The sequence below is a fragment of the Malus sylvestris genome, chromosome 8 (genome assembly GCF_916048215.2).
Source record: "Malus sylvestris chromosome 8, drMalSylv7.2, whole genome shotgun sequence".
Lineage (NCBI taxonomy): Eukaryota > Viridiplantae > Streptophyta > Magnoliopsida > Rosales > Rosaceae > Malus > Malus sylvestris.
The window spans coordinates 8904087-8930596 of NC_062267.1; the positions used below are offsets into that span (position 1 = coordinate 8904087).

Consider the following 26510-nt stretch of genomic DNA (forward strand, 5'->3'; position numbering starts at 1 on the left):
ACTTGGCCTTTGGGTAGGTGAGCAAGTGGTCTGCATGGCCTGCACCTAATCAGAAACGGGCTTCTCCTATCTTCTGGACTTCGGCTGGGTTTTTACTGGGCATCCGAGTACCTTTCCCCTTTAGGCTGCTCTTTGGGCTAACTTCCCCCGAGCCCAAAGTTTAAGTTTTGATCCAAACAGTAGTACTTTTTCTATCATTTTTCTTCCTATTGTACGTTTATGGTTTTATGAAGTATTTATATTGTTCGAGAGTATCTTATGCTTTGAGGTTTATATTCGTTAGATTTTGCTTATTATAACTTTAATAAGACTTTGAATTACATTATTTCTAGTCCATTAGGCGAACTCCAACCCTAGGCTATAACCATGCTATAAGGCCATCTCCAACCGATGGCTAGCCAAAGGGCTCGTTTTAGCCCTTTGGCCCTCCAAGATTCTCCAATATATTAATATTTTAATAAACAGTACATGGCCATATTTGCCTCTGTCTCCAACCGAGGGCCAAAGGGTCATAGGGCCAAACATAATTTATTATTTAAAAACTACAACTTAAATTCAAATCCAACGGCTAGAAGTTATAGGAAAAAAAATGGAATTTAAAAAAAATATGAAACAAATTTTGTGAAATAGAAGTTATAGGAAAAAATATGAAACAAATTTTGTGAAATAGAAGTTATAGGAAAAAAATGGAATTTAAAAAAAAAAGAATCAAATTTTGTGAAATAGAAGTTATAGGAAAAAATGGAATTTAAAAAAAATATGAAACAAATTTTGTAAAATAGAAGTTATACGAAAAAAAATATGAACCAAACTTTGTAAAATATAAGTTATAGAAAAAAAGTTATAGGAAGTTATAGAAGAAAAAAAGGTTTAAATTCATAAAAACAAAAAAAAAATTGAATACAACAGTTAGTGACTGGCTAGCCGTTGGAATTCAAATTCAAATTAGTGTCGGTTTTAACCGACACTGTTCAAACTGATATTATATTAACATTGCTATTAGTGTCGGTTATAACCGACACTAATAATATAGTGTATATTATTTCTGCATGCAACCAGCCCTCCAGCCCTCTCCGATTCCCTGGGGCCCTCCCAGATTCCAGAGCCCTCTGGCCTAGCCCTCGGTCGGATACGGTTTTTGGGCTAATTTCGACCCTCCGACCCTCTGGACCCTTCAGTTGGAGATGGCCTAACCTATTTTTCCCTTCTATTCCCCCCCCCCCCCCAAATCCAACCCAACCCAAGTTTAAAATTGGACCTAAAACCTAAAACAAAGCCAAATACCAACCAAGATTTAGCCCAAAAGTACTGATGGAGCCTAGCTATGCGCATGGACTCTTTAGAAACAAGCCCAGTCTTAGCCCACCAACGCGCCCCACTTTCCACACACGGTTTGAAGCCTTCAACGCCCGGCATGAGGGGGCCCACTATCAAGGCAGCTGTCAGCCACCATCACAAGCCCAACGGCTCTATTTGTAATTCAACGGCTAATTTCTTTGGACCGTTGGTTGATTCAACGGTCCAGATTCAATTTTGTTTTTTAAATCTAATTTTAAAATACATTGAATTCAACTGCAAAGATCGAATATAATCAAATGTAACGATAAAAAAAAAGATCTAACAGCTCAAATTTAAATCCAACAACTAAAATAATTTGTTTTTAAAATTATTTAACTCAAAATTCATCAAAAAACTCTCTAAATACCTTTGTATTTGTTCAAACATCCACACAAAAGAGGATCGAATGTAATTTCTTGATGGAGGACCTCAACAAATACACTTGAAAGAGGAAGAAGTTCTTACGTGCTAAGCAAAAGGAAATTTTGCGAAGGCATGCCACAAGAAGTATATTTCAAGATGATGATTCATCTCAAGGCTATATCCCAAGTCCACCACCAAGTCAAAATGGTGGATATCATTATTAAGTTTATGTAGTTTATGAATTTTCGATTGTATTAAGTTTATGTGGTTTATTATTAAATTTTATATCATGATTTTCATATTCTTCTATAGTGTTTCATGAGTTTCATGTATCGAATTAGTGATTTTTCAATGTTTATCGAAATTTAAATATTTTTAGATTAAAATGTTCATAAAATTAATTTACCATAGTGTACACAATTTTTTTAAGTTAATTTTAAAAAAAAAATATTAGCCTAAATTTATTTTTTAATAACATGGGGCTAAAATTTTAGGTTTTAGGGCAAATGTTGGAGATGGTCTTATGAGTCTAAATTCATCCCCTCTTCTTTAATATAAATAACATCATTTGTTTAAATAACTTCAATAAGACTATAAGAGGTAAAACTTTCGAAATATTCTATACTCTAGGGCATTAAGAAAAATTCTCCTAATTCTATTAATTAGATGATACTAATGACAATAAAGATGAAGTCAGTGGGTATTTAGCTATTACATCATTCCATAATGTCGGTGGGTATTTAGTAATTACATCACTCCCTTTTAAAATATATTTTCTTCTTTAGATTCATAACTAAAAAATGTCAGCCATGCAAAAAGAAGATATTTTTTAGTGTGCAGAAAACACAATCAAGTATATCAAGTGTTATAATATAATTAGTTGTATATTTAAACAAATTTTAACCTTCTATTATATTATGACACTTCAGGTACCGTACGTGTTCATGTCACACTGAAAATTAGTCTGCAAAAAGGGCAAAAATAAACAATTGTTACTGTTGCACAGACCGCATTCATGCCAAAAATACCAAAATACAATAAAATTATAAAAAATAAAAAAACATTGAGAACGACAGAGTGTACAAATAAGAGTTTTCTTTTCATTTCTTTTTTTTTTTAATTAGTAATTACAAAATAATGGGAAAATTGATCAAAATATTCAAGGATTGAAGAGCAAATTCCCACACTTGCATTTCCAGCTCATTGGCTTATAATTTGTAATGTCATCTCCTCTGGAGTAAGCTACATTCATGGGAGAAGTAGAGGAGCTGCCGCCATGGCTTCTCATTTTATTGCCTTGAGGAGCAACTGGAACCTGAACCGCCACGCAACGCCCGCAAGCGCTGCAAATCCGCTCGCACAGCGGCGGCACTGATCCTATTTGACGTGCGTTGACCGCCACTCCTGCTCTATTTTCGTCTATAACTCTCGCCGGAGCAGCCTCAGTTTGCTTGCCTGAAATTGTTTTACCACCTGAAAAATCAAAACCCATAAATTAATTAAAAAAAAAACAAACAGAACCCATGTGAGCTTTTCTTTTTCTTTGGAAGAAAGAGGTCTTTTTTCTTCTTTTTTTTCAATAAATTTAAAAAAAGGAGTAGAATTTACTGACCTTCAGCCAGGAATATCAGATGGGCCGAGCTCGAAACCAAGAACAGGAGGATGGAAACGCAAAGAATTCTATTTCTGTGGCAAAAGATGAAATCTTGAGAGATGCCCATTTCTCAGAAGAGGATTGGAAAATGATTATATGAACAAGTTGAAGAAAAACAAGATCAGATTTTTGCAGAGAGTGAAAGTTTCAGAATGTAAATAATAAAAACCTTGATGGGAGGAGACAAGTGGGATGTAATTAAAAGTGGAAAGTTCAGAGAGAAAGAGGGAGATAGGGTGTTTCGGAACAGACATATATACATACGTATGTGTACAGTGTATATGGTGGACGTGGAGGACAGAGGAGGAAAATGGACCAGGATCCTCTCCTGAGCAGATGGGGAGGATCCTCCTGACCAGGCCCATCAGGCTGTTCATTTTTTATCCAACGGTTACAAATAGGTAGCTCCTCTAAAAGTTATAATAATTATAACCGTTAAATAAAAAATGAACGATTCGATGGACCTGGTCAGGAGGATCCTCTCCATCTGCTCAGGAGAGGATCCTGATCACAAAGCGAGAAGGGAAGGACATCAGCCTCGTTTGATGGGCCACCAAAAAACCAGGTAATTACTAATTAGTACAATTTATGAATTATGATTCTAAAGCAAAACAGAAACATTTATGAGTTTTGCATGCAGAAAAGAAAAACATGGACAGCTTAGCGAGTAGGGAGCCCACTATGTTCTGTGTTTAATAGATATAGTTCCTGTAGTTTATTGGAGTTTTCATTTTCGTCTCTGTAAGAACTACTTTTCATTTTCGTATTTAAGGTTTCGTGATCTAATATTTTAGTGAATAAGATATTGGGTTTCTCGAAACTCTCTTCTGTCTTAAATTATCCTAATGAATAGTATGTTGAGTTTTCTCATCAGTCCAGCCCAATGCAGAAATGGTGAAGGAATTTAAACCAATTCGGACCTAAAATAGCCGAGTTTGGTATGTCTCTATTCTATTCAGTTTTGGTGTTGCGTGTCCTTTTCAAATTGCACTAATAATCCATGTAGTTTATTAGAGTTTTCATTTTCCTATCTGAAAGTTTTTTTTTGCATTTTCGTCCTTATTGTCTCAATTTGTTTTCGCTTCAACTAATGTAATATTTTAATCCATTTTAGTGCACATCTTCTCATGATCACATTTGATCATAGAAAAGATGTAAACGAAATCTAAGCTCCTCATCAGTTTGGTCAGGTTTCGCTCAAAGCAAAACTAGTCCAGGAAACCAAACCAATCAACTTTGGTTAGCCTGGTCTTATTCGGTTTTGGACCTTAACCATTTTAAGGCAAAAATTAAGAATCAAATTGGTCAAGACCGCTTCAATTCAACTTTTAAACCAAAATTAACTTTTGTTCAACACAAGTTTTTAGTTTGGTCTATCGATTCAACAGTCTTAGACCCGCCCCTCCACCCCTTTTGGAAAACTCAACTTTGAATGAACTTGCCTCATTTGTCGAATTTGACTAAGAGTGAAAACAAAATGAAATTACAAGGATGAAAATGGAAGAAAAAAAACTAAGAAACACGAAATCGAAATCCAAGTAACCTATGAGGACTATAACTTTATTTAGTCTTTTTTTTTTCTTTTTTTTTTTTTAATGGATTGTGAGAATCTGGGGTGCTCCATCTCAACACGCTAGAGTGCTCTGTTTGTTTCTTTATTTCTCGAAAAGAGTACCATGGACGTTGGATTCCATAGATTTCCCCAGAAAGATACTATTTCTGGGCGTGCATAGAGGAAACTGGATTTTGGGGACACCCAAAAATTGCTTAGACAAGTTTCTTTCCTTCCATCAGATTCTGACAACACTTGTCCTTGATCGAATCTGAGCCGTCGGTTTGGAATTGGATTTGTACCTCGTGCGCAATAGTAACGGGATTAGTTATTCATCAAGTTCCCAAATAACCGTGTATGGAAAAGAAGCCCTGCGTCATCAAATCAGACGGTTGCTTGTTTTTAGCCAAAAATCAAAGGGACAGAGTTGGAGTTGGAAAACTCTGGTCCTGATCGGACCCTTAAAAAGCTGTCATCTTTCAAGACAATCAATCAATGCTTTTCCAAGTTTTCACCACATCTTTGCTACGACATTGCTCAGCTCACATCATGCATCGCATGGAATCAACTCATACGAAGCTCCATCCCAAAACCAATTTTCGTCAACGGTTTAGGATTACAAAGTAGGCTAGAAAATAAAAGGCGAAGGTTGATTTTAAGAAATTCAACAGTTATAATTGTTTAAATGTCTACTATTTGATAGGCAGGATTACTGAAAACAAATCATTCTAAAAATATGAGTAAAAAATGAGTTTACATTAGAGTTTGTACGTGCTCTGATTTGATTTGATTTATTTTACTTTAAGTTAATGAACAAACCAAACAACTGTTAAGTGATATGTTTTGGTTCGTTTAGGAAAATTCAGGCTATGTTCGATTCAAGTGGTTTAGAGGGTTGAGCTCAATAATCCTCTATTGTTTTTTTAAGTGATTTAGCCTAAATACAATACAGGACTATAGGAAATCCTTTTTGCACACTAATTTTTTCACCTCAAACACATTTCTCACTTTGTTCTTTTTCTAACTATTGAAATGAAAGGAGAATCAACGGTTAAAACTAAAAGGAGTGGGTAGAAAATGAAAAAGTACTTGCAGAAATTTCTTCCCTTACAACTCATCGATTTAACTGTGCATGGTATTGTTTTTCAAAGCATAACTTGCATGCGCGCGCTTCACGTTCGGTTTCACAACCCTTTCATATATGTGTCAAATTAATAAGATTCTCGATCCGTTCATTATATACATGACTAAAAATCTTAACGTAATCAAGAATCTTACTAACTCGACACAGTAAACACATAATGTGTACAAATAAAAAGGACTCTTATAATGTATATCTGAAACAATGAAAGAATACACTGAATAGTAGTTTGCCAAAAAAAAAAAATACACTGAATAGTAACAAACTTTTAGTCACAGGTGAAGAAGTCTGAAGGAAATTGTGGCAAAAGTGCTAAACAAACTGTAACGCCATGAAAACTGGCAGGTTCCAAAATCCAACAGTGATGACGATGAGCTCATTCTATATATGTCTTTTTCCGTTCTTTGTCTGCACAAGAACTATTACTAATCACCTTCTCATATATATGGCCTTTTAAGGAAACGGATCTTCATTTTTCAAAAAAAAATAAGAACACCTTCTTGACCGTTAGATTTGGCTTTAATGAAATTTTGTGGTTCAGATTAAATCACAAGCCACATAATTTCATTAAAGCTAAATCTAACGATCAAGAGGGTGTCTTTATTTATTTATTTTTTTTTTTAAATGGAGATCTCTTCCCTTAAGATAGCTTCCTATATATATATATATGATGCAGCCTAGTTAGTTCTAGTTCCAAACTTCAAACAAATTTCATATCTCTGAATTGCATCACATCGATCGCATGGATACCATTAATTTGTCCAATGACATTACAAGAAATTTAATCTTATACCTTCTGTTGATCACAGTAGGATTATAAATCACAGCCAGTTGGGAGGGTGTTTAATCTATTGCCAAAGGAGGGGGAAAAAAAACTTTACAAACTATTGTGCTTAATTCTCTTACAACGATTTATTTCAGTGAAAAACACTTCAACGATCAAACTATAAAAAATTATATTATTTGTCAACTGTTAATTTGGATGTAATGATAGTCAAGTACATTGAGTTCGAAAAAATTCTGTGCTCTCCAAAACGGTGTTTTTTAATTAAGTATTTTGACTATGAAAAAGGAGTTTTGAGGTTTTTTTTTCTTTTCGGTTACAATAGTTTTGAGAACGTACTATATGATAAAAAATAAAAAAAATATTTAAAAAAGAAAGAAAGAAAAAGATATTATTAGTTTAAATTAGTTGTCTTGCGGGCCAATGATTAATCACTTGCTCATTAAGTTTTAAATTACTTTCTTGTTTTAGTCTAGGGTTTGCTTTAGGTTTTCACTATTTAAAGGACTCTTTGTATTTGGTTTTATTTATCAATCAATAAAACAATGCTTTACCGTATACTGTTTAACATGGTATCAAGAGCAGGTTCGCTGGACCTGTCTCGGTGCCGTCAGCCTGAGTGATTCGTCAACTCGTGAGTCCACCACTAGCACCAGATCGCCCTGCACCAATGCACCTATATGTACGCTTTCGACTGCAACCTGCCTGCATCGGCTTGAATTTGCACCTGCTTGAATCGCTGCAATCATCGCAGCCAACTGGACCATCGCACACCGCTTCGCCGCCCTGCACCTTTGTATTCTCGAGTTTGTACTTGCAACTTGACATGCAACCTGTCATCCCTCGTGCTCATAAGCCTTGAAACCCTCGCACCCACACCCTTTGAATCTGCATCTTTGCACTTGCATCAGTCTGCACCAGTAAGTCACCTGCTTGCTATCAGGTATCTTTTTCCTTAGTGTTGTCATGGCATCTGCAAAGGATGATTCCCTACAAACCATTGGTGTGAAATTAAATGGAAATAATTATGTGTATTGGGCGTATGTGATGAAGAATTTTTTGATTGGAAAAGGAGTGTGGGGCTATGTTTCTGGAATGGTTTCTATTCCGAATAACCCTAAAGATGAGAAACATGTTGAATTGTTTGTTGCATGGGAGATGAATAATTCAAAGATTATTACTTGGATTAATAATTCTGTTGATTTGACTATTGGAATGCAACTTGCTAAGTTCTCAACGTGTAAGGAAATTTGGGATCACTTAGCAAAGTTGTATACCAAGGCAAATTTTGCTAAGAGGTATCAACTAGAAATGGAGATTCGTGCAATTCAGTAGGGTGATAAGAGTATTCAAGTTTTTTATAATGAAAGGACCAATCTTTGGGATCAACTTGCATTGATTGAACCTAAAGGACTTGGCATCGTCGAGCTTTATTGTCAATATAGAGAAGAACAACGTCTTGTTCAGTTTCTAATGCCTCTTCGGGATGAGTTTGAGACACTCCGTAGCTCCATTCTACATCGAACTCCTCTTCCATCTGTTGATTATGTTCTTAATGAGTTACAAGCCAAAAAAGTAAGTGTGCAGTCGCATAGGCTCTCTTCATCGTTGTCAAACACTTCAGCATTGGCTGCGACAATTGGGCCGAGACCTCGTAATAAAACTGGTGTTGCTATGGATGAGTGTTCTTATTGTAAAGGGAAAGGGCATTGGAAATCCCAATGTCCCAAGTTATCTCAAAAACATGGATTTCCACATAAACCACCACATGTAGCAGCAGTTGTGCCTTCTCTTTTGCATATTGCAAATGATTCAGAATCTGAATCTAGAAAGGATGATTGGGCATGGTAGCTTGAACTTGGATTGAAAGTTTGCACTAGCATTAGTATTTGTCTTGCACTGCCACTGACATTGGAATCTTGCACTGGCATTGGAATCTTGCACTGGTACTGGCACTGGCATTGGAATCTTGCACTGGCACTGGCACTAGAATTTGGGATCTTGCACTTGCACCAATGGAATTTCGTATTGGAATTGGCATCGGAAGATAGTATAATGGAGCTTGCATCCACATCACTTTAGCAAACCCATGTCGTGTACCGCCATGAGTTTGACGGGGGGTGTTGGAATTTAGATTATTAGTTTTTAAATTAGTTGTCTTGCGGGCCAAGGATTAATCACTTGCTCATTAAGTTTTAAATTACTTTATTGTTTTAGTCTAGGGTTTGCTTTAGGTTTTCACTATTTAAAGGACTCTTTGTATTTGGTTTTATTTATCAATCAATAAAACAATGCTTTACCGTATACTATTTAACAATATATATGTGTGTGTGCGCGCGTGTGTGTATTCATCATCAACACTTGTGAACACTTGTTCACCGTTGCTTTTGGAACCAAGATGGAAGATAGACTGGCTTGGGGAGCGTCATGCGGTATGATTGAGTACACGATTCCACCGCACCATGCTATTGCATCAACCATAACTTGTGATATATAACAAGTAAAATACCGGGGTATTACTTGTTACTTAGTCACAAAATCTTTGAGTGGTTTGAGACGTATAGATGATTAAAAAATCTTCAAATTGAATGATTTTTGCATGTATGATATTTAGATGATTATAAAGAGAATGAACAATTTTGATTATAATATTCGCTTGGTTAAGATACGTTAATCGTAAATGAGAAGACAAGTATGTTCCCCAATGAAAGAAACACAAGCAATATTCTTTGCACATTGAATCGCCTTTGATCCAAAAGAAAAATTCTTTAACTAGTGTATTTCCCTAACAACCATTTATCTTAGTGAAACATCCCGAATCTTTATATTTAGCATCAGTACACTTTCGCATTAGCAAGATTTTAACCTCTTTTTTTTTTTTTTGTCATACTAAGTTACATTCATTGAATAAAAAGATTAATACAAGGAGAAGAAAACCCAAAAGGCAGTTCACAACCTAAATACAAGATCAACATGAAAAAGAAAATACAATGGAAAACACAACAAGAATTTAGAAACAACAAAAAATCCTAAAAATGGAGAGGAAACCAGCAGCCACCACCAAGTCAGCCGATGTGCCTCCATCGCATGGCTACCGCCACCAAGAGAATGAACCAAACAAACCAACTAGATCAACGAAAAATGGGGGTGAGCGAGTCACCCGTGCAATGAGCGCTCCCATAATCCTACTAAATAGTGCTAATTCTACTTTAACAGCCACTCATAACCCAAGGGTGCTGCCGAGGAGAAGCACCCGAGTCGAGTCGCAGCGGTTGGTAGTTGAGGATACACGATGGAAAAAACCGTTGGTGAAAGAAAAGTGCATAAAGGCTGAGACAAATTCAAGAAAATTGAGACAAACCTTAGGAATTGAGACAGAGATCGAGGACAATCAATCCAAAACAGAATAGTTGTATTGAAGTAAAACTCACCATTTACACCGAATCATCACTCAACCGTCTCTCTTTCTCATTCCGTTTCATATTTTTCTCGTCTGCAATTTTCCTTTTTCTATGTCTCATCTGACAAACCAAAAGTGCCGCTTCATTTTTTTTTTCCCTGAAATACTGCCCAAACGGAATTTAAGAAAAAAATCTGCAGTCTGAAAGCTTTTTCAAGTTTATGGGATTTTATAATTTCGGAAAAAGAGATAAAGCACACCAAATTAAGTTTTTTCTCCATCTATAATTTTTGGTGCAAAGAGAGATAATATTAAAAAAAGAAGGTGAGATAGATAAACTGAAAAAATAGGAGAAAGACGATCTGATGCCATTATTTATGGGATTATCCATGACCATTCAATGGTTAAAATTGGACTATAATCTAATGGAGGCCATAATTTATTCATAGGTTTATGGGATTTCAGGTTTGATTGTTATAATCAATATGATATTAGGTTTTTAAGTTAAAATGGTCTTTAAAGATTGACGCAACTCATTTGGTCCTTGATATTGAAAATCAACAGAATTGGTCCATAAATTTGTCCATTGATTAGACAAAAATACCCTTAATTTAACAGAAATTTTCAAGCAATGACCAAAGGAACGACTTATATCGATTTTCAATCTCAATGGAAAAAGTGAGGAGTTATATCAGGAACGACTTATATCAACTTTCAATCTCAATGAAAAAAGTGAGGAGCTATGTTAGTTTCAGAGACTATTGTTTACTAAAAAAAAACCCTATGATATAAGGAGCTATGTTAGTTTCAGAGACTATTGTTTACTAAAAAAAACCCTATGATATAATGGGAACAATCGCACCTGATTGAGAAGGAAAAGCAAACTGAGGGAGGGAGAGACGGGTGAGTGATACTGTGTAAATGGTTTAATACAATTACGTTGACGCGGACATATTGAAATTCGGTAAATTAATCTAATGGTTGAGATCGTGCTGAATGCGAATAAATGCATCGATGTTAAATGTAGAGACTCATGATTCTTTACGAAGAAAAAAAACACTTCAAAAATCAAACTTTAAAAAAAAAAAAAAATTCATCATCTATCATTTAGTAAGAATAAGCATTAAATTGGTCCAGTAAGACAAGACTTTCTACAAAAGCATGCATGGATTCGTATTTTCCCTCTCCTTCTCCAGAATATTTAACTTGTTTGGTCTTAAAATCCACCGTTACCAGTCTTATACTATTCTTACTACTCATGCGGAAGACTTTTTCTCCATTGCCTTTAGAACCAACATAAGCAACATGGAAGATTAAAGAGAGTGATTCAGGGCCCTTGGACAGCACCACGCGGGATGATTTAGTCCACGATTCCACCACACCATATTGTTGCATCACCCATAAACTGAGGCAGCAAGTATTTTCTCCGAATCTCGAGTAATGCCAAGGAAACTGAACCAAGGCGAGGGAATTCTCGTGTGCCGAAAGAACAAAATGAGAGGCACCACGGAGCAACCTTTTTCTCGTCAATGATTTCGGCAACTCAATCTCGCTGAACGATTCAGTGGCCATATCAAACGACGCAATGACATCATTGTTGCAGTCTCGGTCGTGGCGTAGGATCCAATGCACGGCACCACGGACGAAAACAGTCTTATGATATAAACGTTGAAGAGAAACAGCAGGAGAAGCTGGTGGAGGAGGACTGAGAGTCTTCCAGGAGCCCCTGGCTAAGGAGTAAACCTTGACTTCGATTGGGGTGTCCCTGGCAGGACCACTAGAACGATAACGATCATTCCTAAAAATTGTTAGAACCTTATAGTCATTGGTGCTCGAATCGTAGCCAAACGCATAAGTAGGTCTAACCCGTTTATACGTGTAAGGAGGGGGCAAAGTCACAAACTTTCTAACCGAAGGGTTCCAAATTATTATGGGGAATTTGGGGATGTCATTAGCAAAGCATATGAGGCCGTTGGAAGTCCCAACCAGACCGTAACTTGAAGGAGTCACTTTGCTTCTTCCTCCTTTGTAAGCCGGTTGGTAAGTCACGGGAGTTATTTTCTTGGTATTGGTAGCATTAATGCTGAAGGAAGAAGCAGAAGCAGAAGCAGGCTTATCCCAATACAACAAATAATCATTAAAGGACCATAATAGATGGAGACGACCAATATCATTGTCGTCGGTATTTGGACTTTGGCTGCGGCGGAGATGGGCGGCAATGAAGGATGAGCTTTGGATCATATATCTCCATGACTTGCTTACGGCGCAGCATTTAACTAAAGATTTGACGGACGACCTCAACAGGATTTCACGCACGATTTCTTCGGGTAAGTCGCAGCAGTACTGAAATTCCCCTTGGAGTTTGATGCAGATGGTTTTTACATCAGGTGGATATTGAAGGGCGGCGTAGGTGGTGGTGGTCTTAGGGTTCTCCCCTAGGACAGAGAACCGGCGACGAGGATCACTTGGAGCCTCCTCCACCGAAGAAGATGACGACAACTTCCTCTCCTTCAAGGGAGGACGTGGTGGTGAATTGATGTTGGTGGCGCTTCCAAGAGAAGAGGTGGACATGTTTGGTTTGCTGGAACTGAGAGTTGTCGAATGGTATACCAGCAAAAGTTCCTTCCCCTTGGTGTTTATATATATGTGTGTGTACGTCGACAAGGAGTATTCGACTAGGAATCCAAAACCACAACGATATATTTCTAATCCAAACTGTAGGACATATCGGACTTCTAAGACTTATCTCCAATTCAATCTAAGCCGGGAAATCCTAAAATTTAGTCTCCTATTTTCAACTATTCATCTACATGTATTAGGTTTCAGTTTTTTCCTCCAATGACGAGACCTATAATTCACACCTCCTACTTTATAATTTGTTGAATTTTTATTCTATCAATTTTAGAATTAATGTTTGTATAATCTTGTTTTATTCTTACGAACATTGTGATGTAAAAAAATAAATAAATTAGAGTTGGATCACTGGATTGCATATCACAATATCTATGATGTGCACACAAATAAAATTGACATTACATAAAATTCCTAACATTACATGAATAACAAAGAGATTACACAAGAATACTTCAAGCATGTTGTTCCAATAAAAATACTAAAAACAAGAAAGAAGGCAATTGGAATTTCTAACGCTCTCTTTGTCTACCAGATAAGCTAAATTTAAAAGGAGAATAGAATGATCGAGGAAATTGATAGTGAAATATAGTGGTAGAGAAAAATACCAAAAAAATCGAAACTGACCAAAAAATCGAAATGAAGGAATACCCAATCGAAAATACTGAATTATTCAGTACTCGAAACCGACACTTTCGGTACGAGAATCAGTACGAATGTGGGTTCATTTGATAAGACTGACTCGAACCGAATTAAATATAAATAAAATTTTAATTTAAAATGCATAATATATAAGATTCCAAATTATTAATGCTGTCGGATTGTTTCAGAGTTAATCTTAATCGTGAAATTAAAATCAAGTCACTCTGAGTTGGTTTGGTATTACTGTACTTTAAAAAAAAAGCTGGTTCTGCTTTGCTGTGAGAATAAGCTCATTTTTACTGCTTCATGTTTTCAACTTTTTTTACTCAAAATTATGAAAATAAGCTCTTTTTAAGTATTTACCAAACACCTTTTGAAGCTTAGCTTTTTTTTATACCAACTTTTTATAAAATCATCTCAGTACCAAACCAATACCCTCTCAATCAACCTCACCTCACTCAATCTCGACTCAACTCTCCCAAGTCTCCTCAGGCCTCTCTTCAGTACTTCGGTTCTTCAGTCCTCTTTCCCGATTTCTGTCACTTTCTCAACTCTGCCCACATGAGCCACAGCCACCTGATCTTGACTCCGGCAACACTTAGTCTCTCTCCGACTTTCCTTCTTGATTGAGTCTTGCTCAAAGCAAGAAATTTTCACTTTTATTCGTCAAGTTTAATTAGGGTTTCAATTTGGGATTCTAAAATGGGGATTAGGGTTTCAAATTAGGGTTTTATTGGATTAGACTTTCTGAAATTGGGGTTCTTAGGAGGGTGTATTCAATTGAGAATTTGAGAGATTTTAATGGATTTATAAATCCATGGATTTTTATGGAGTTTAATTGATTTGTAGAGATTTCATATAAAATTTTGATTCAATTCCCTCAAAATTTCATGGGGAGAGGTGAAATTTGTGGATGCTTAAAATACACTACAAAATCTCTCCAATTCCCTCTAATTCCTCAACTTTATCAAATTCTTTAAAATTAATTTCTAATTGAATACACCCGGAATGTTATAAACTTCTTTAAAACCCTAATTGAATATACTTGGATTTCTAAGGATTTTAATAAACTATCTTAAAATTTTAATTGAATACACCTTGAATTTTAGAGAATCACTTAAAATCATGATTAAATACCCCTAGATTCATTAAAAGAATTAAAATCCCTCAAAATCCCAATTGAATACACCCCCCTTGAATAGGGAATAGGGTTTCGAATTAGGAATTCTGAAATTGAATTAGGGTTTCTGAAATTGGGATTCTTAAATGGTGATTCGCATTTCAAATTAGGGTTTCTAAAATTGAAGTTTTTGATATTAGGGTTTTGGGTTTCAAATTAGGTTCTCTGAAATTGGGGTTTTTGAATTTGAAATTCAATTGTTTATCTGTATCTTTTATTGAAATTTGTTTGTCATTACCGATCCCGATCCCAATTCCGAACTAAAAAATAAAAATAATTTCGGTATTACCAAATTTTGAGAAAACTTGGATTTGGTATTTACCGGAAGGGGATCCTAGTCCGGAATCCGGGCCGTTAAAATTTGATTTAACGGCTATAAACAGGGGATCCTTTTAAAATTTATAATAAACAGGGGATCCTTTTAAAAGTTATAATAACTGTAGCTGTTAAATCAAATTTCAACGGTCAGGATCGTGGATTTGGTGGAAAGGGTATTTACTATTCTTTCTTGAATACTTTGGGTTCGGGATCGAACCGAATCAGCCATAGTTGAAATACGAGAACGTTGATTTTTTTTAAATTTTTTTTTATTTTTTATGGATTAGTGAACAAATTAATGGGTATTTTTAGGATTTTGGAAGAATTTTATTATTGGATCTGATTTGGATTAATTAATAATATTATTTTGATTGTTAAATTCCTATTTGAACCGTTGAATCTTTTTTATTACCGTTAAAATTAATTAAATTGGATTTGAGTTTTTGAATTTAAAAGTTGCCGTTGAAAAAAAAATTCAAAACTTACCGTTGGACTGCAACGGTCAATAAATCTAAGCCGCACAACATAGTTACTGTTCAAAAGGCTCTAGTTGGGCGCACCTCACTAAACCATAACATAACCAAGAGGCGCGGCGATCAATGGATGACAATGGCTAGCGCATTGAGTTTTAGAAATGGGCTTGCTGTGAGCCCAGTACTAGCGAATCCCTCAGTCCACTTCCCTCTCACGTGCTGCTTATGCTTGCCAGGAAGATCTACTACAATGAATTTGTCCACTTTTACTGATGTTAAAAGCACTTAAACATGCTTTTGAGTTTTATGAGTGATGTTGATACAAGACAACAGGTCATACACTCGTATTGTCACATCCAAATCTTACTACCTGCCTCAGGAAGTTCACATTGCCTCTCTTTTCCAGGTACGTACTGTACTTGGTTGTCGAACCGACCGGCTTTATGCTTGCTCTCTCAATGTCCACTTCAGATCCCCACGCTTAAGCTCACCTGAGGCTTGGAATCTTCCAAACACACCCTCCAAGCACGATCCCAGAACCTCAATCCTTGGCTTCTCTTTCCGAAGCCAATGTTGTTGTAGGGCATGCAATTCTGCTGGCTTTGAGTTTGAGTTGATAACGAATTGGCACATTTCACACAAGAAAATTGTCAACCATGTGTTGGATCACATCAGCCCCATCAGAGTGTAGACAAGTGTTTTTCACCTGCAACACAATAAAAACCGTAACGCATGTCAAACTCAGCCTGCAATGTGAAACGAATAAGAAAAATAACGGCAATGGTGAATTTCTGAAGCCTTTTGACTAATCTTTCCAACTGCATTACAAGATTTTTTTGTTAACACAATGAATTTCAAGGAAAAGAAAGCATCGACTTGCCTGAATGGTACTGTGTGCAAGGTATCTTTGTTTACTTCCGCTGAAGTTCACATCCACCCGTTCCCAGCTCATCTTGGTCAAGTTTCTGATCATTTCCTCTGCAATCGTGTTGCGAAATTAGTGAATAAAATGTCATGGAACTAAGAAGTACAACCTCGTGATAAGGCAATCAATGGGTTGACATCATAAAATTGGGTTATCGGATGAATGCGACAACTAGAGATATAAATACCAACTTGTTTTATTCAAAACAAAACCATCTACATTGGATGCCTCTCGCAACATAAACTTATTCTCCCTCCAAATTTATGATTACTACAACATCAATTTAGTCCCATAGAACTACTAATCAGCCTACACATATTTAAAAATAATCTGCTAAGGTACTCAGAATTTCCAACGTTTTTCTTTCAATTTGTCTACAACTAGTGCATGTCCTATACCCGTATAATCCCGTGGGAACATGGAACCCTATGAGTAGATATTCCTTCGTGCTAAAACTGGAATAAGCTTCAGAGAGCAATGAACCACTGGAAATAAGTTTTTAGTCAAACAAGATACACAAATAGAATACCTTCGAAGTCAATTTTCTCGCGGCCACTGGCTATGGCTTCCAACGGTAATTCTTCTTGAGGACTTGGACTTTTAATTGTCTCCACATTTACAATATGTCGATATTTGTCATCTCTGGATAAATTTTTAAGCTGATAGAAAAGTTCATGTTAGATTAACTCCAGACACTAATAAAGCACCCGTGAGTAGCTTCAGAAATACCTTTGGCAGCTCCTTCTTACGCCGTAGAGATGATGTACTCCATCCCACAAGGTCTATAAGAGTTGTTAAGTGCTTCACATACATGACGGACATAGTAATAAACAGACTTGTCAGTGCAAATTGAAAGTTCAACTCACTCAAACTTTTACCTACATTTAAAGACGCCAAATTATCTCCCAACATGTACCCTTCAACAACGCCAAATAATAGAAAATAAAAAGAAACACAAAGCACAAACAAATGACAAGGATACGATCAAATCGAACATTTGCATAGGCAACACGGCGCTTGAAGGACTGCAGTGCAGATCTGTAGAGACAAGAAGATATGATTGCAAGTTCTAGAATTATGAACGACAATAGACGATCATATATTACGAAAAAGAAGAAGCTGTAATTATTGATGAGGACTCACATGAATTTGAGATCTTCAGTGTCATGGACCATTTGAAGAAGAAGGGGAGGTTTTCCATCATTCCTATCAGTTAAAAACAGATGTCTTCCACTTCTACCTAGACACCATGAAGTACGAGCCGCCACTTTTTCAAGGGGTTTTACGCCACAAAACACTGGAACCTGAAATATTAAACCAACACATAATCAAGAACTATAGAAATTCTGTACCAATTCTCTCCTCATTAAAGAAATTCTGAAGCTTCAAGTTTGCATGTATTGTTTAGATTAAGGCAATTCATATAATTCCGCCCTCACATAAGTCTTGGAAGTCCAGAAAAATGTCACGAATTGGGGGAGAAATCCCAATTACCATTCATCATCTTTCAAGATGTTGGTAGATATGTGAATAAATACCTAATTCTTCATTCAACGAAAACAATATCTCATAGTTCTACCATAAAATGGCACCAAAAAGGTAAACTTTAATTTCTAAACAAAACTACAGATGATATAACATAGAATAAGCATTATATCATAAGTTCATAACCAAATTGGTTCACCTGATTATGCCCCCAGGAACCGAGGTGCGGAGTTGCGGACGTTATAAAATTCATGGGCTCCAGTCCAGCAATTTTGCGTTGGACTTTTTGTTTCAGCAAGGGATCCTCAACTCCATCTCTCCTATGCTCTCCATTTTCTTGAGATAGTTCTCCGGTGTTGTTTCGTTCATAAAGCCTTCCAATGGCATATCTTGCTATAAGCCCACCTAACGAATGACCAACAAACGAGATCTTCTGTACACTCGGGTGACGTTTTATCACAGAAATAACCTGAGAAAATAAACAATGACAATAGCCATTAACTCCATAATGCCTTCATATACGAACCAAGCCAACGAATACGAGATCAAACACCCATCATTCAAATTCAAATGAAAAATGATAAACAAGTAGGTTCAAACTGAACAAATCCAAAAAAAGAAAAAACCCACCTCTTCTGCTAATCTCTCTCCCATCACATCAACACCATCAAATGTTAACATTGAAGAATTGCATTCACTGCCTGCAATGCAAAATTGCAAATTAATTAGCATACTCACTTCATTGCTTGGAAATGCCATTCGTATTTCGTACAGTCTAATTTCATGGGTTTATCAAGTAGTAATTTATTAAAAACCAAAAAAAAAAACATATTGCCAAAGCAAGCAACTTTGATAAGAAAAGGACTCACAGTGAGCAACAACATCTTCTGGGTATCTCTTCAGAAACTCCTTTGCTGCATATTTCCAATTCTTAGCACTACACCGTAAATGCACAAAATCAACTCAACCCTCAAGCAACCCACATTCATTTTTTTTTCCTTTCTTTCGATGCAAGCAATATTCTAAACTACTCTAATCTACAGAGAGCAGGATTTGAACTCGGGTGCAAGGCCGAGGGTTCACCACCCTCGCCAACTGGCCTAACCCACATTCAAATTAACGGAACTGAGACTCAGAAAACAGAGTACATTTTTCACTTACCTGCCGATGAGACCATTCACCAAAATAATCAAATGGGTCGGACTCATTTTTTCACCCGTTTGATCCTCCACCTTCATCTCGAAACCCCCATTCTTATCCGTTTCGGGTTTCGATCTGAAACCCCGAAACTTGGGCATGTAAGAAAACGTTTCTTTTTTTCCGCTCGTCGTCATCGTCCCCTTGCTTTTGCTCCTTTTCTTTTTCCCCGCGTTTTTCTTGCTCCCTCTGTGCTTCATCTCGTTCGGGGGCGGCTCCTCCTTCCGCACGACTCCATCGCCGCCGATCTCCACATCCATCGTCGCCATGCTCTGCAAATCCGCGGAATCTTCCGTCAATGCGAGAGGTTGTGGACTTTTGGAAGTCGCACGAGCTCGCGAATCGCAATATGAAATGTGGGTTTTTGTGATCTTTCGCCTTCGATTCGGGACTTTGGCGTCGGGCAGATGGGTCCGTACCGCGAACTGGAGCGAACCATTGCTGATGGGGTTGGTGGTTAATAGCCCTTGGTCTTGAAGTTAATTACGGAAATGTCATATGTTGCGCTGGTAGTGGTTGTTTTTGTATCCAGAAGCTTTGAAATTTGCATCTACGATTCTACTGGGTAGCAAACGACTTTGACGGTTTGACACGTAATTCTCCTGCATGTGTTACATGATTTATTAAAAAATTACGCCCTTTTGTATTATTTAATTTATTTTTGTTTTCGCTTTGTTGCATGTTGGCCAATTGCCACGTTGTATTATCGAATCTTTAGAAAGCTTTTAGGTTAATTATGCAACACATACCATAAATAACATAAGGGGTGTGATATCCACACATCCTTTTTTACTTCTCCCATACCTTTTTGGTTTTAGGCCGTCGGATCGGATGAATTGAAGAAGATCAGCTGACAGAAATTAACAAGGGTATGTGAGAAGTAAAAAAGGGTGTAACATAATAAGAACTTCATATTCTTTTCTTCGAATGAACACAAACAGTTCCTGATGAAAATTAGTCGTAACGATGAACGGATACGATTAAAGGATATTAAAATCCTCACAAAGTCAGGAGAGAATCCTGTTCCTTTTATTCGTTTTTATTTTTTGCACTCTTTTATAGCCATTGGACATGGATCACGATGCTTTGGTTTGTACCCAGGATAATATTCTGTCTTGAAACAAATGCATGGCCTTAGCAACGTTTTGGTTTATTGAATATTTATCACGTATTTAAAAATTACTCTTAGTATTCAATAGATGTGTATCATGTGATATCAATGAAGTATTCCTCCTCTAAGAGTAATTCTTATGTACGTTCAACTGTAATGTGAGATTCTTTCCACGAGGAAGATCAATAATGAGGTTGGGTGATGTCAATTTTAGTTGTGATTGCACAAATACGCAGTTCATTGATCGTATACCAGATTTTATATAGAATAATGTTATTTACACGCTCATTTTTACTTCCAATACACTCATTAATCTCCCACACAACCTTGTTAATTTTTTGTCATTAATTTTCTTCAATTCAGTCGATTCGATAGTCTGAAATTGGTAAGGGTGTGTGAATATTAAAAATAAGTGTGCAGATAGCACTACCTTTATATATAGGATTTTATTTTGTATTATTAGTTGAATATTTTAGCAAGAATCGAACCTAAGATTTCTCACTCATATATAAAAAGGAATATCATTAGATCGTAGTACTAAGTGACTATTAGTTGAATAATTAATTGCTCAAGGATTACCAAACAATTTTCCTTAATTAGACGGCCACCGGTCCCACAACTTCCCGGGCTTTTTTCTTTCTTATTCACAAGCTCCTGGGCCTATTGTTTCTTGCAGTCCTCGATCACAGAGTGAGTGAGAAGAAAAGCCCAACAATCGAGAAAGCCCAAACAAACAAACAGGTGAAAAAACAGAGTTCACCCAAACGTTTAAACAGATGAAGAATCGGTGGTGGACAGCAAGTCAAAAGAAAAAATAGAAAAAAAAAGAAAGAAATAGTTGGGGAATTTATTACTTGTCGAGGAAACAAAACCCCATGAAGATTTTTTTGGTGGCTGATGAGGAATGAGGATTTAATGGACCCTATTTCTCTACCACTTTTAGCTGCCAAGAAGAAAGACACCCAAAGGAGGCAATGGGGTTTGGTTTTAGGCTGAACCTCCTCAAGTCCGGCTTCCCACTACAGCGTTCTCACTGGCAAACTGCTTCTTCTCCTTCCAAGCTCTCTTCTGCTTCTGGTGAGTTTAATTCTTAAAGCCTATATGCGATGGATAGACTCCTGCAACCATGACATATTTTCTTATTTGGACATAATCATAATTAAATTTCTTTCTAAACCTAAATGAAAGAGAATGTTTAATTCCACAAAAGAAGTATTTTTTTTACGAGGTATTTGCTAAACCTAAATTTCCTGTTTATCTGTTAACATAAGTGACATTGGTATTTGCCCGATTTTTTTGTCAAATATTTTTGTATTTATGATGTTCAATATAAAATGACACAGTTAGAGGTAGGGAGGGCTCTTTCAACTCAGCAAGGCTGTCATTTCTGTCAATTATTTCTGAGGAAGGCGAGACTTCCGGTAAAGATACTCTGAAAATCTACTCTTGCTCATCTGCTTCCCCACAAATCTTAGAGGATGGCTTCTCAAATTTGGAAGAGGTGATAGTTTGCCTTTTATTGAATTGTTGCATACAATTTGCAGAGTGTTAAGGGCACTATGTTTTCCTTGTTTTTAGTAGATGAAAATCTTACCCAGGACTTTCGCCTCTCAGATAAGATTTAGGAGGGTGCCAAAGAGTAGTTCATCAAATACAACTGGGAATAACCAGATGCCTGACGGTGACTTTAGATCCAGCAAAGGATTAGAAGCTTGCAGTGCAGCTCATTTTAGTTTGTTACTGAAAAATCTTGATGCTCTGGAGGAGACTTTTGCTAATTCGGATGTGTTAAAGTTGGAAAATGAGATACTTTCGCAGTTAGGAAGGCTTGGAGCTCTACAGTTATTCAATGCCTATCTGTCGAGAACTCTTACATCATCAAGTTTTTTCGATTTGTCTGACATACCTACGGTACCCATTGAAGAGTATAAGATGGATAGGAAAGTAGATAATGACAGAGGCAAGACTATTGTTTGGTCTGGGAAGAAGGAAGAACGAAGATCAAGGAAAAGAGCATCAGATAATGCTAGAGTTTCTTCTGAATTATTGTCTCCTAAAACAACTTGGGAAGGTTTTAAGCCGCCTACTGTTTCATCAGCAAAAAGAGCATCAAATTCTCGAAGGAGAAGACTTACAATTGTTCTAAATGAGGCAGAACTGTCAACCGGGGTTAAGGTTGTACTTATCTTTCAACATACAGATTAAAATGAAGCTTTCCTTCCTTACTTCAAGGATGTCTTTACCAGCTTTACTTTTGTATCTTAACAGGTGATCGCCAACTTGGAGAGAGTTAAGGCAACTTTGGAAAAGGAAACTGGTACCGTAGCTACCTTAAGTTGCTGGGCGGAAGCAGCTGGAGTTCACAAGAAGGTGCTGTTACAGAAATTGCATTTTGGTTGGTATTGCCAGGATGAGCTTATAAGGAGCACTCGCTCCTTAGTCCTATACCTAGCTAGAAGCTATAGAGGGCTAGGAGTAGCCATGGATGATTTACTGCAGGTTTGTGAAACCTATAACTATTTTGTGGTTGTTCCGCTTGTTGCAATATAACATTTAACTGTTTTGTCTAGTTTATAAAAGATACTTCTCAGTAAACTTTTTCGTGAAATAATTTACATATGATTAAGTTCGAGACATTTCGTTATTGATCGCTGAAAAAACAGCTTTGGTAGACTCAGACATCAAAACTCAATGCATAAATTCTTTTTTTTTTTTTTGCTCGAAACTTACTACTTCTTGTATTTCCATGATATTTACTCTCAATTTATTAGTCCCTCTCTTGAGTTCCCCCTATTTCACAGGCTGGAAACTTGGGTCTCCTGCAAGGTGCAGAAAGGTATGATCCCTCGAGGGGTTACAGATTTTCAACCTACGTCCGGTATTGGATAAAGAAATCAATGTCAAGATTGGTGGCACGGCATGCTAGGGGGATCCAAATTCCTGTATGTTCCTCCCTTATTTTAAATACTCTTCATACATTATCATCTCAGTGAGCGATGGCATTTGATCCTTGAGTTGTTTTTATTTTAGTTCACGCTAAGCAAGGCAATAAATCAGATACAGAAAGCTCGCAAAGCCACTTACAACAGCCAAATGAAATACCCCGACGATGATGAAATTGCAAAGATTACAGGTCTTTCTTTGGCGAGAATCAAATCAGCTAGCACATGCTTGAGAGTTGTGGGTTCGATAGATGACAAGATGTGGGATAGCTCTGCTGGGACATTTATGGTAACGATCTAACTAATCCTCTCCATCTCTCGTGCATTCGCATTAAATACATATTTTTTGTTTATAGGAAGTGCTAAATGAAGATCAATGTCGTTAGTCTCGCTAGTTTGTACACTTAAATTATCTTATTCTTTACATGTCAACTTCGAAGCTTTTATAGTTTGGGATGCTAACCTTGTAAAACAAGCAATAAACTGGAAAATCTCGTCGAAAGTTGTAGTGTAATTAGCTTGTTAATTAGAAAACCTGTTTTGTGTTAATGATCTAGGAATTTACAGCGGACAAGTCAATAAAGAGCCCTGAAGAAACTGTAACGAGGCAACACATGAAGAAAGACATTCATGATCTGCTGAAGTGCTTGAACTCGAAGGAGAGGCAAGTGTTGGTGCTGCGATATGGACTAAACAACTACGACCCCAAGTCACTCGAGGAGATTGGAAAGCTTTTCGATGTGAGCAAGGAGTGGATACGGAAGATAGAAAAGAAAGCTCTCACGAAGCTAAGGGACGATGAAACACACACAAGTTTAAGCCATTACTTGAATAACTAGTAGATTCAGAGTAATACGAAAAAGAGCAAGTCATTCTGAGTTTCTCTATCAGAATCATGGGTGACCTTCGGTTTTGTTCCGCGCCAAAATTTCAGCTCACAACACTACCATGGGAATTTTTCCGTTCTCTCATGTGAAGATCATATACTGTTGTATTGTATCCTTAGCATTCTTTCATTTCCCTTGGTGGGATTGTATAGTATAGAGGCGGCCGTATGGCGCGTATTGTATATTTGATCTAATGGTGGTGTTTATACACAAGGGATTGCTCTAATGACGCGGTTAAACTCCGTTAATCTAGCTTATTTGATGAATGCTAAATTGATTCCCTCCCGATCATCTGTGTTTTCTCTCTCAAACTCCTGTCAGCTCACCCTCCACGCAATTTGAAGGCCTTAAGGACAAAGTAGCTTGATCTTTGACTACGGATGTATCGTGTATCATAGAAAGTGTGGACTTATCTGCCTCACTCGTTATACTTCCAATACCAATTTTTTTGTCTCTAAAACATGAAAACAAGGCATAAAACGACCTGTCGACCTTGAAAATTTTAGAGTACGCCAATGTATGACACAGTTTTATACAGTCTGATGTACATTGATGACTCTTTAAGATATTTTTCTTACAAAATCCATCCATCCGTACCAAGAGATGTCACTTTTCCTTCTGATATTTCATTTGCACCTCTTGCTTTAATAGAGATGCCGCCCTTCCATCTTTTTGGCATATCTTTTACACCTCTCGGGGTAGAAGATATTATTCAATAGGGTTGACTCATGCAATACCACGCGCAAGGACCGGAAGTTCAGCTCCTTGTTATTGAACGATGCATGAGGCAACTTACTTAAGTTTTTCTCCTTATTGTAAACTTTATTGTTTCTCGTTCCTCCCACGAGCACTAATTTTAAGGAAAGATTAATAGAAAACTAACGAAAAGTGTTTGAAAACTTCGAGTTTTAATGATAAGGATAAAATAAAGGGTAAAGTGAATAGTATCATGTTTGACTTTTTAGTATAAAAATGTGGTTTTTCGTTAAAGTAAACAATACCATGAGTTTTTCGTTAAAACTCCCAAATATTAATATCATTCCTTAAGTTTTTGCTGTTTTGGGTTACTCAGTCTTTGTATTACAACTCAAATTTTGCTCAAGTTAATTTTGTTAAGTATAATGCATTTAAAAAGTACGTATGAATCTTGCTGAATCACATAACAAACTAATGCTTTTGTATCTCATGTAAAATAACACATCTAACTGCATACAATTTTTACAAGTCAACATCCCAAATATTATAGTTTTTTTATATAACGATTATATTTATCCTAAAAAAATAGAGTAATAAATTAGTTGTAAACTCGTTATTTCTAATATCTAAACTTAAGATCTCTGACTTACAAATAAAGAAAAATATCATATCTAAATACTAAATAATAAACTATTATAATTTAAAAAGAAGAAAATTCAAAGATAATTATACAGAAACACGGTCTTAATCCATGTTTGCGACAAGAGATGTGTTATCCACGTATTCTTTTTTACTTTCCACACATCTCTCACAATTTTTGGTGCCCAATCAAAGAAATTGAAGAATATCAAAAAATATAAAATAACAAAAAATGTGTAAAAAGTAAAAATGAGTGTATGGAGTCGACAATCTTTATGACTATTGGAATAGGATCCTCTTTGTGGGGATTCGGATAATCAATCAATCATGTCTGTTCATCGTATATTGTACGGTCAGTTTTTATTAGGTACTATTTATATTCAATTTAAAATTTAAAATGATTTCTAATCATATGATATACTATAAACGGACACGATTAATTAATCTCCAGATGCTTACAAAGGGATCCGGAGAGGATCCTTGTCCTTGACTACTTATGGCGGTGAGGAGAAGTTAACCAAAAAAATCAAACTGACAAACCACCAAACACACTACTTTATTGATGAATCCAATCATTCGTCAACAAATCAGAGGTTTTCCAAACTTTCTTCTCACACTCTCAGAACCTAGTAATTTAAAACAGCAAGTAATTAAAAAAGGAAAAAAATTAGTTAAAAAAATATCCCAAACCTCCCAACCAACCACGCAAAACCCCGCAACCAAACACGCCCTTAAGTTTGTGCGAGTGAGTAAGCTTCATTAATCGCTTTCACCCCAATTTGGACACGTGTCTACTTTTAATCCTCCCGAAAGCAACCTAACCCATTCCGTTAAGAAAACGACTTCGTCACCCTCCTCTCACCTCACCGACGTCACAGACCAATCCATTCCCCGATTCCCGTTGATGGATTAAGTCAAACTTCATGGGAGCGGCCTCGCTGGCAGAACTTCATCCATCGGTCACGTAGCTCGCTGACCCGCGGGGAAGTAGCCGTTACTTTTTTGCTGCCAAATTTCTTGCCTCCGCCACGCGCCAACAAACAGTAAACGTCGTCGTTTTCCCACTTCTTCATTATCTGTCCCCCTTATCTCGGAGAGTGTCTGAAACGTTCTCTATAGAAGCGTGAGATCCATCTGTCTGTGCTATCACCT

General features: G+C 36.7%; 4 protein-coding genes across 4 annotated transcripts; 1 reads left to right on the forward strand and 3 right to left on the reverse strand.

The window, feature by feature from the left end:
• Positions 1–2779: 2779 nt before the first annotated feature.
• On the reverse strand, positions 2780–3656 carry LOC126632958 (EPIDERMAL PATTERNING FACTOR-like protein 2). Its single transcript, XM_050303491.1, has 2 exons — positions 3314–3656; positions 2780–3174 (listed from the first exon to the last, which is right to left on the reverse strand). Exons 1-2 carry the CDS (start codon positions 3420–3422, stop codon positions 2861–2863), a joined length of 423 nt encoding a protein of 140 aa, XP_050159448.1. The 5' UTR covers positions 3423–3656; the 3' UTR covers positions 2780–2860.
• Positions 3657–11339: 7683 nt separating this feature from the next.
• On the reverse strand, positions 11340–12803 carry LOC126631328 (F-box protein CPR1-like). Its single transcript, XM_050301492.1, has one exon. It carries the CDS (start codon positions 12801–12803, stop codon positions 11340–11342), a length of 1464 nt encoding a protein of 487 aa, XP_050157449.1.
• Positions 12804–15719: 2916 nt separating this feature from the next.
• On the reverse strand, positions 15720–19639 carry LOC126633468 (uncharacterized). Its single transcript, XM_050304081.1, has 10 exons — positions 19048–19639; positions 18756–18823; positions 18517–18587; positions 18086–18355; positions 17545–17705; positions 17384–17439; positions 17131–17183; positions 16931–17060; positions 16357–16454; positions 15720–16182 (listed from the first exon to the last, which is right to left on the reverse strand). The coding sequence occupies exons 1-10, from the start codon at positions 19350–19352 to the stop codon at positions 16111–16113; spliced, it is 1284 nt and encodes a 427-aa protein (XP_050160038.1). The 5' UTR covers positions 19353–19639; the 3' UTR covers positions 15720–16110.
• Positions 19640–21008: 1369 nt separating this feature from the next.
• Positions 21009–24308, forward strand: LOC126633475 (RNA polymerase sigma factor sigC-like). The gene is made up of 7 exons (XM_050304088.1): positions 21009–21271; positions 21538–21695; positions 21809–22369; positions 22463–22693; positions 22996–23136; positions 23225–23425; positions 23694–24308. Exons 1-7 carry the CDS (start codon positions 21169–21171, stop codon positions 23973–23975), a joined length of 1677 nt encoding a protein of 558 aa, XP_050160045.1. The 5' UTR covers positions 21009–21168; the 3' UTR covers positions 23976–24308.
• The last annotated feature ends 2202 nt before the right edge of the window (positions 24309–26510 follow it).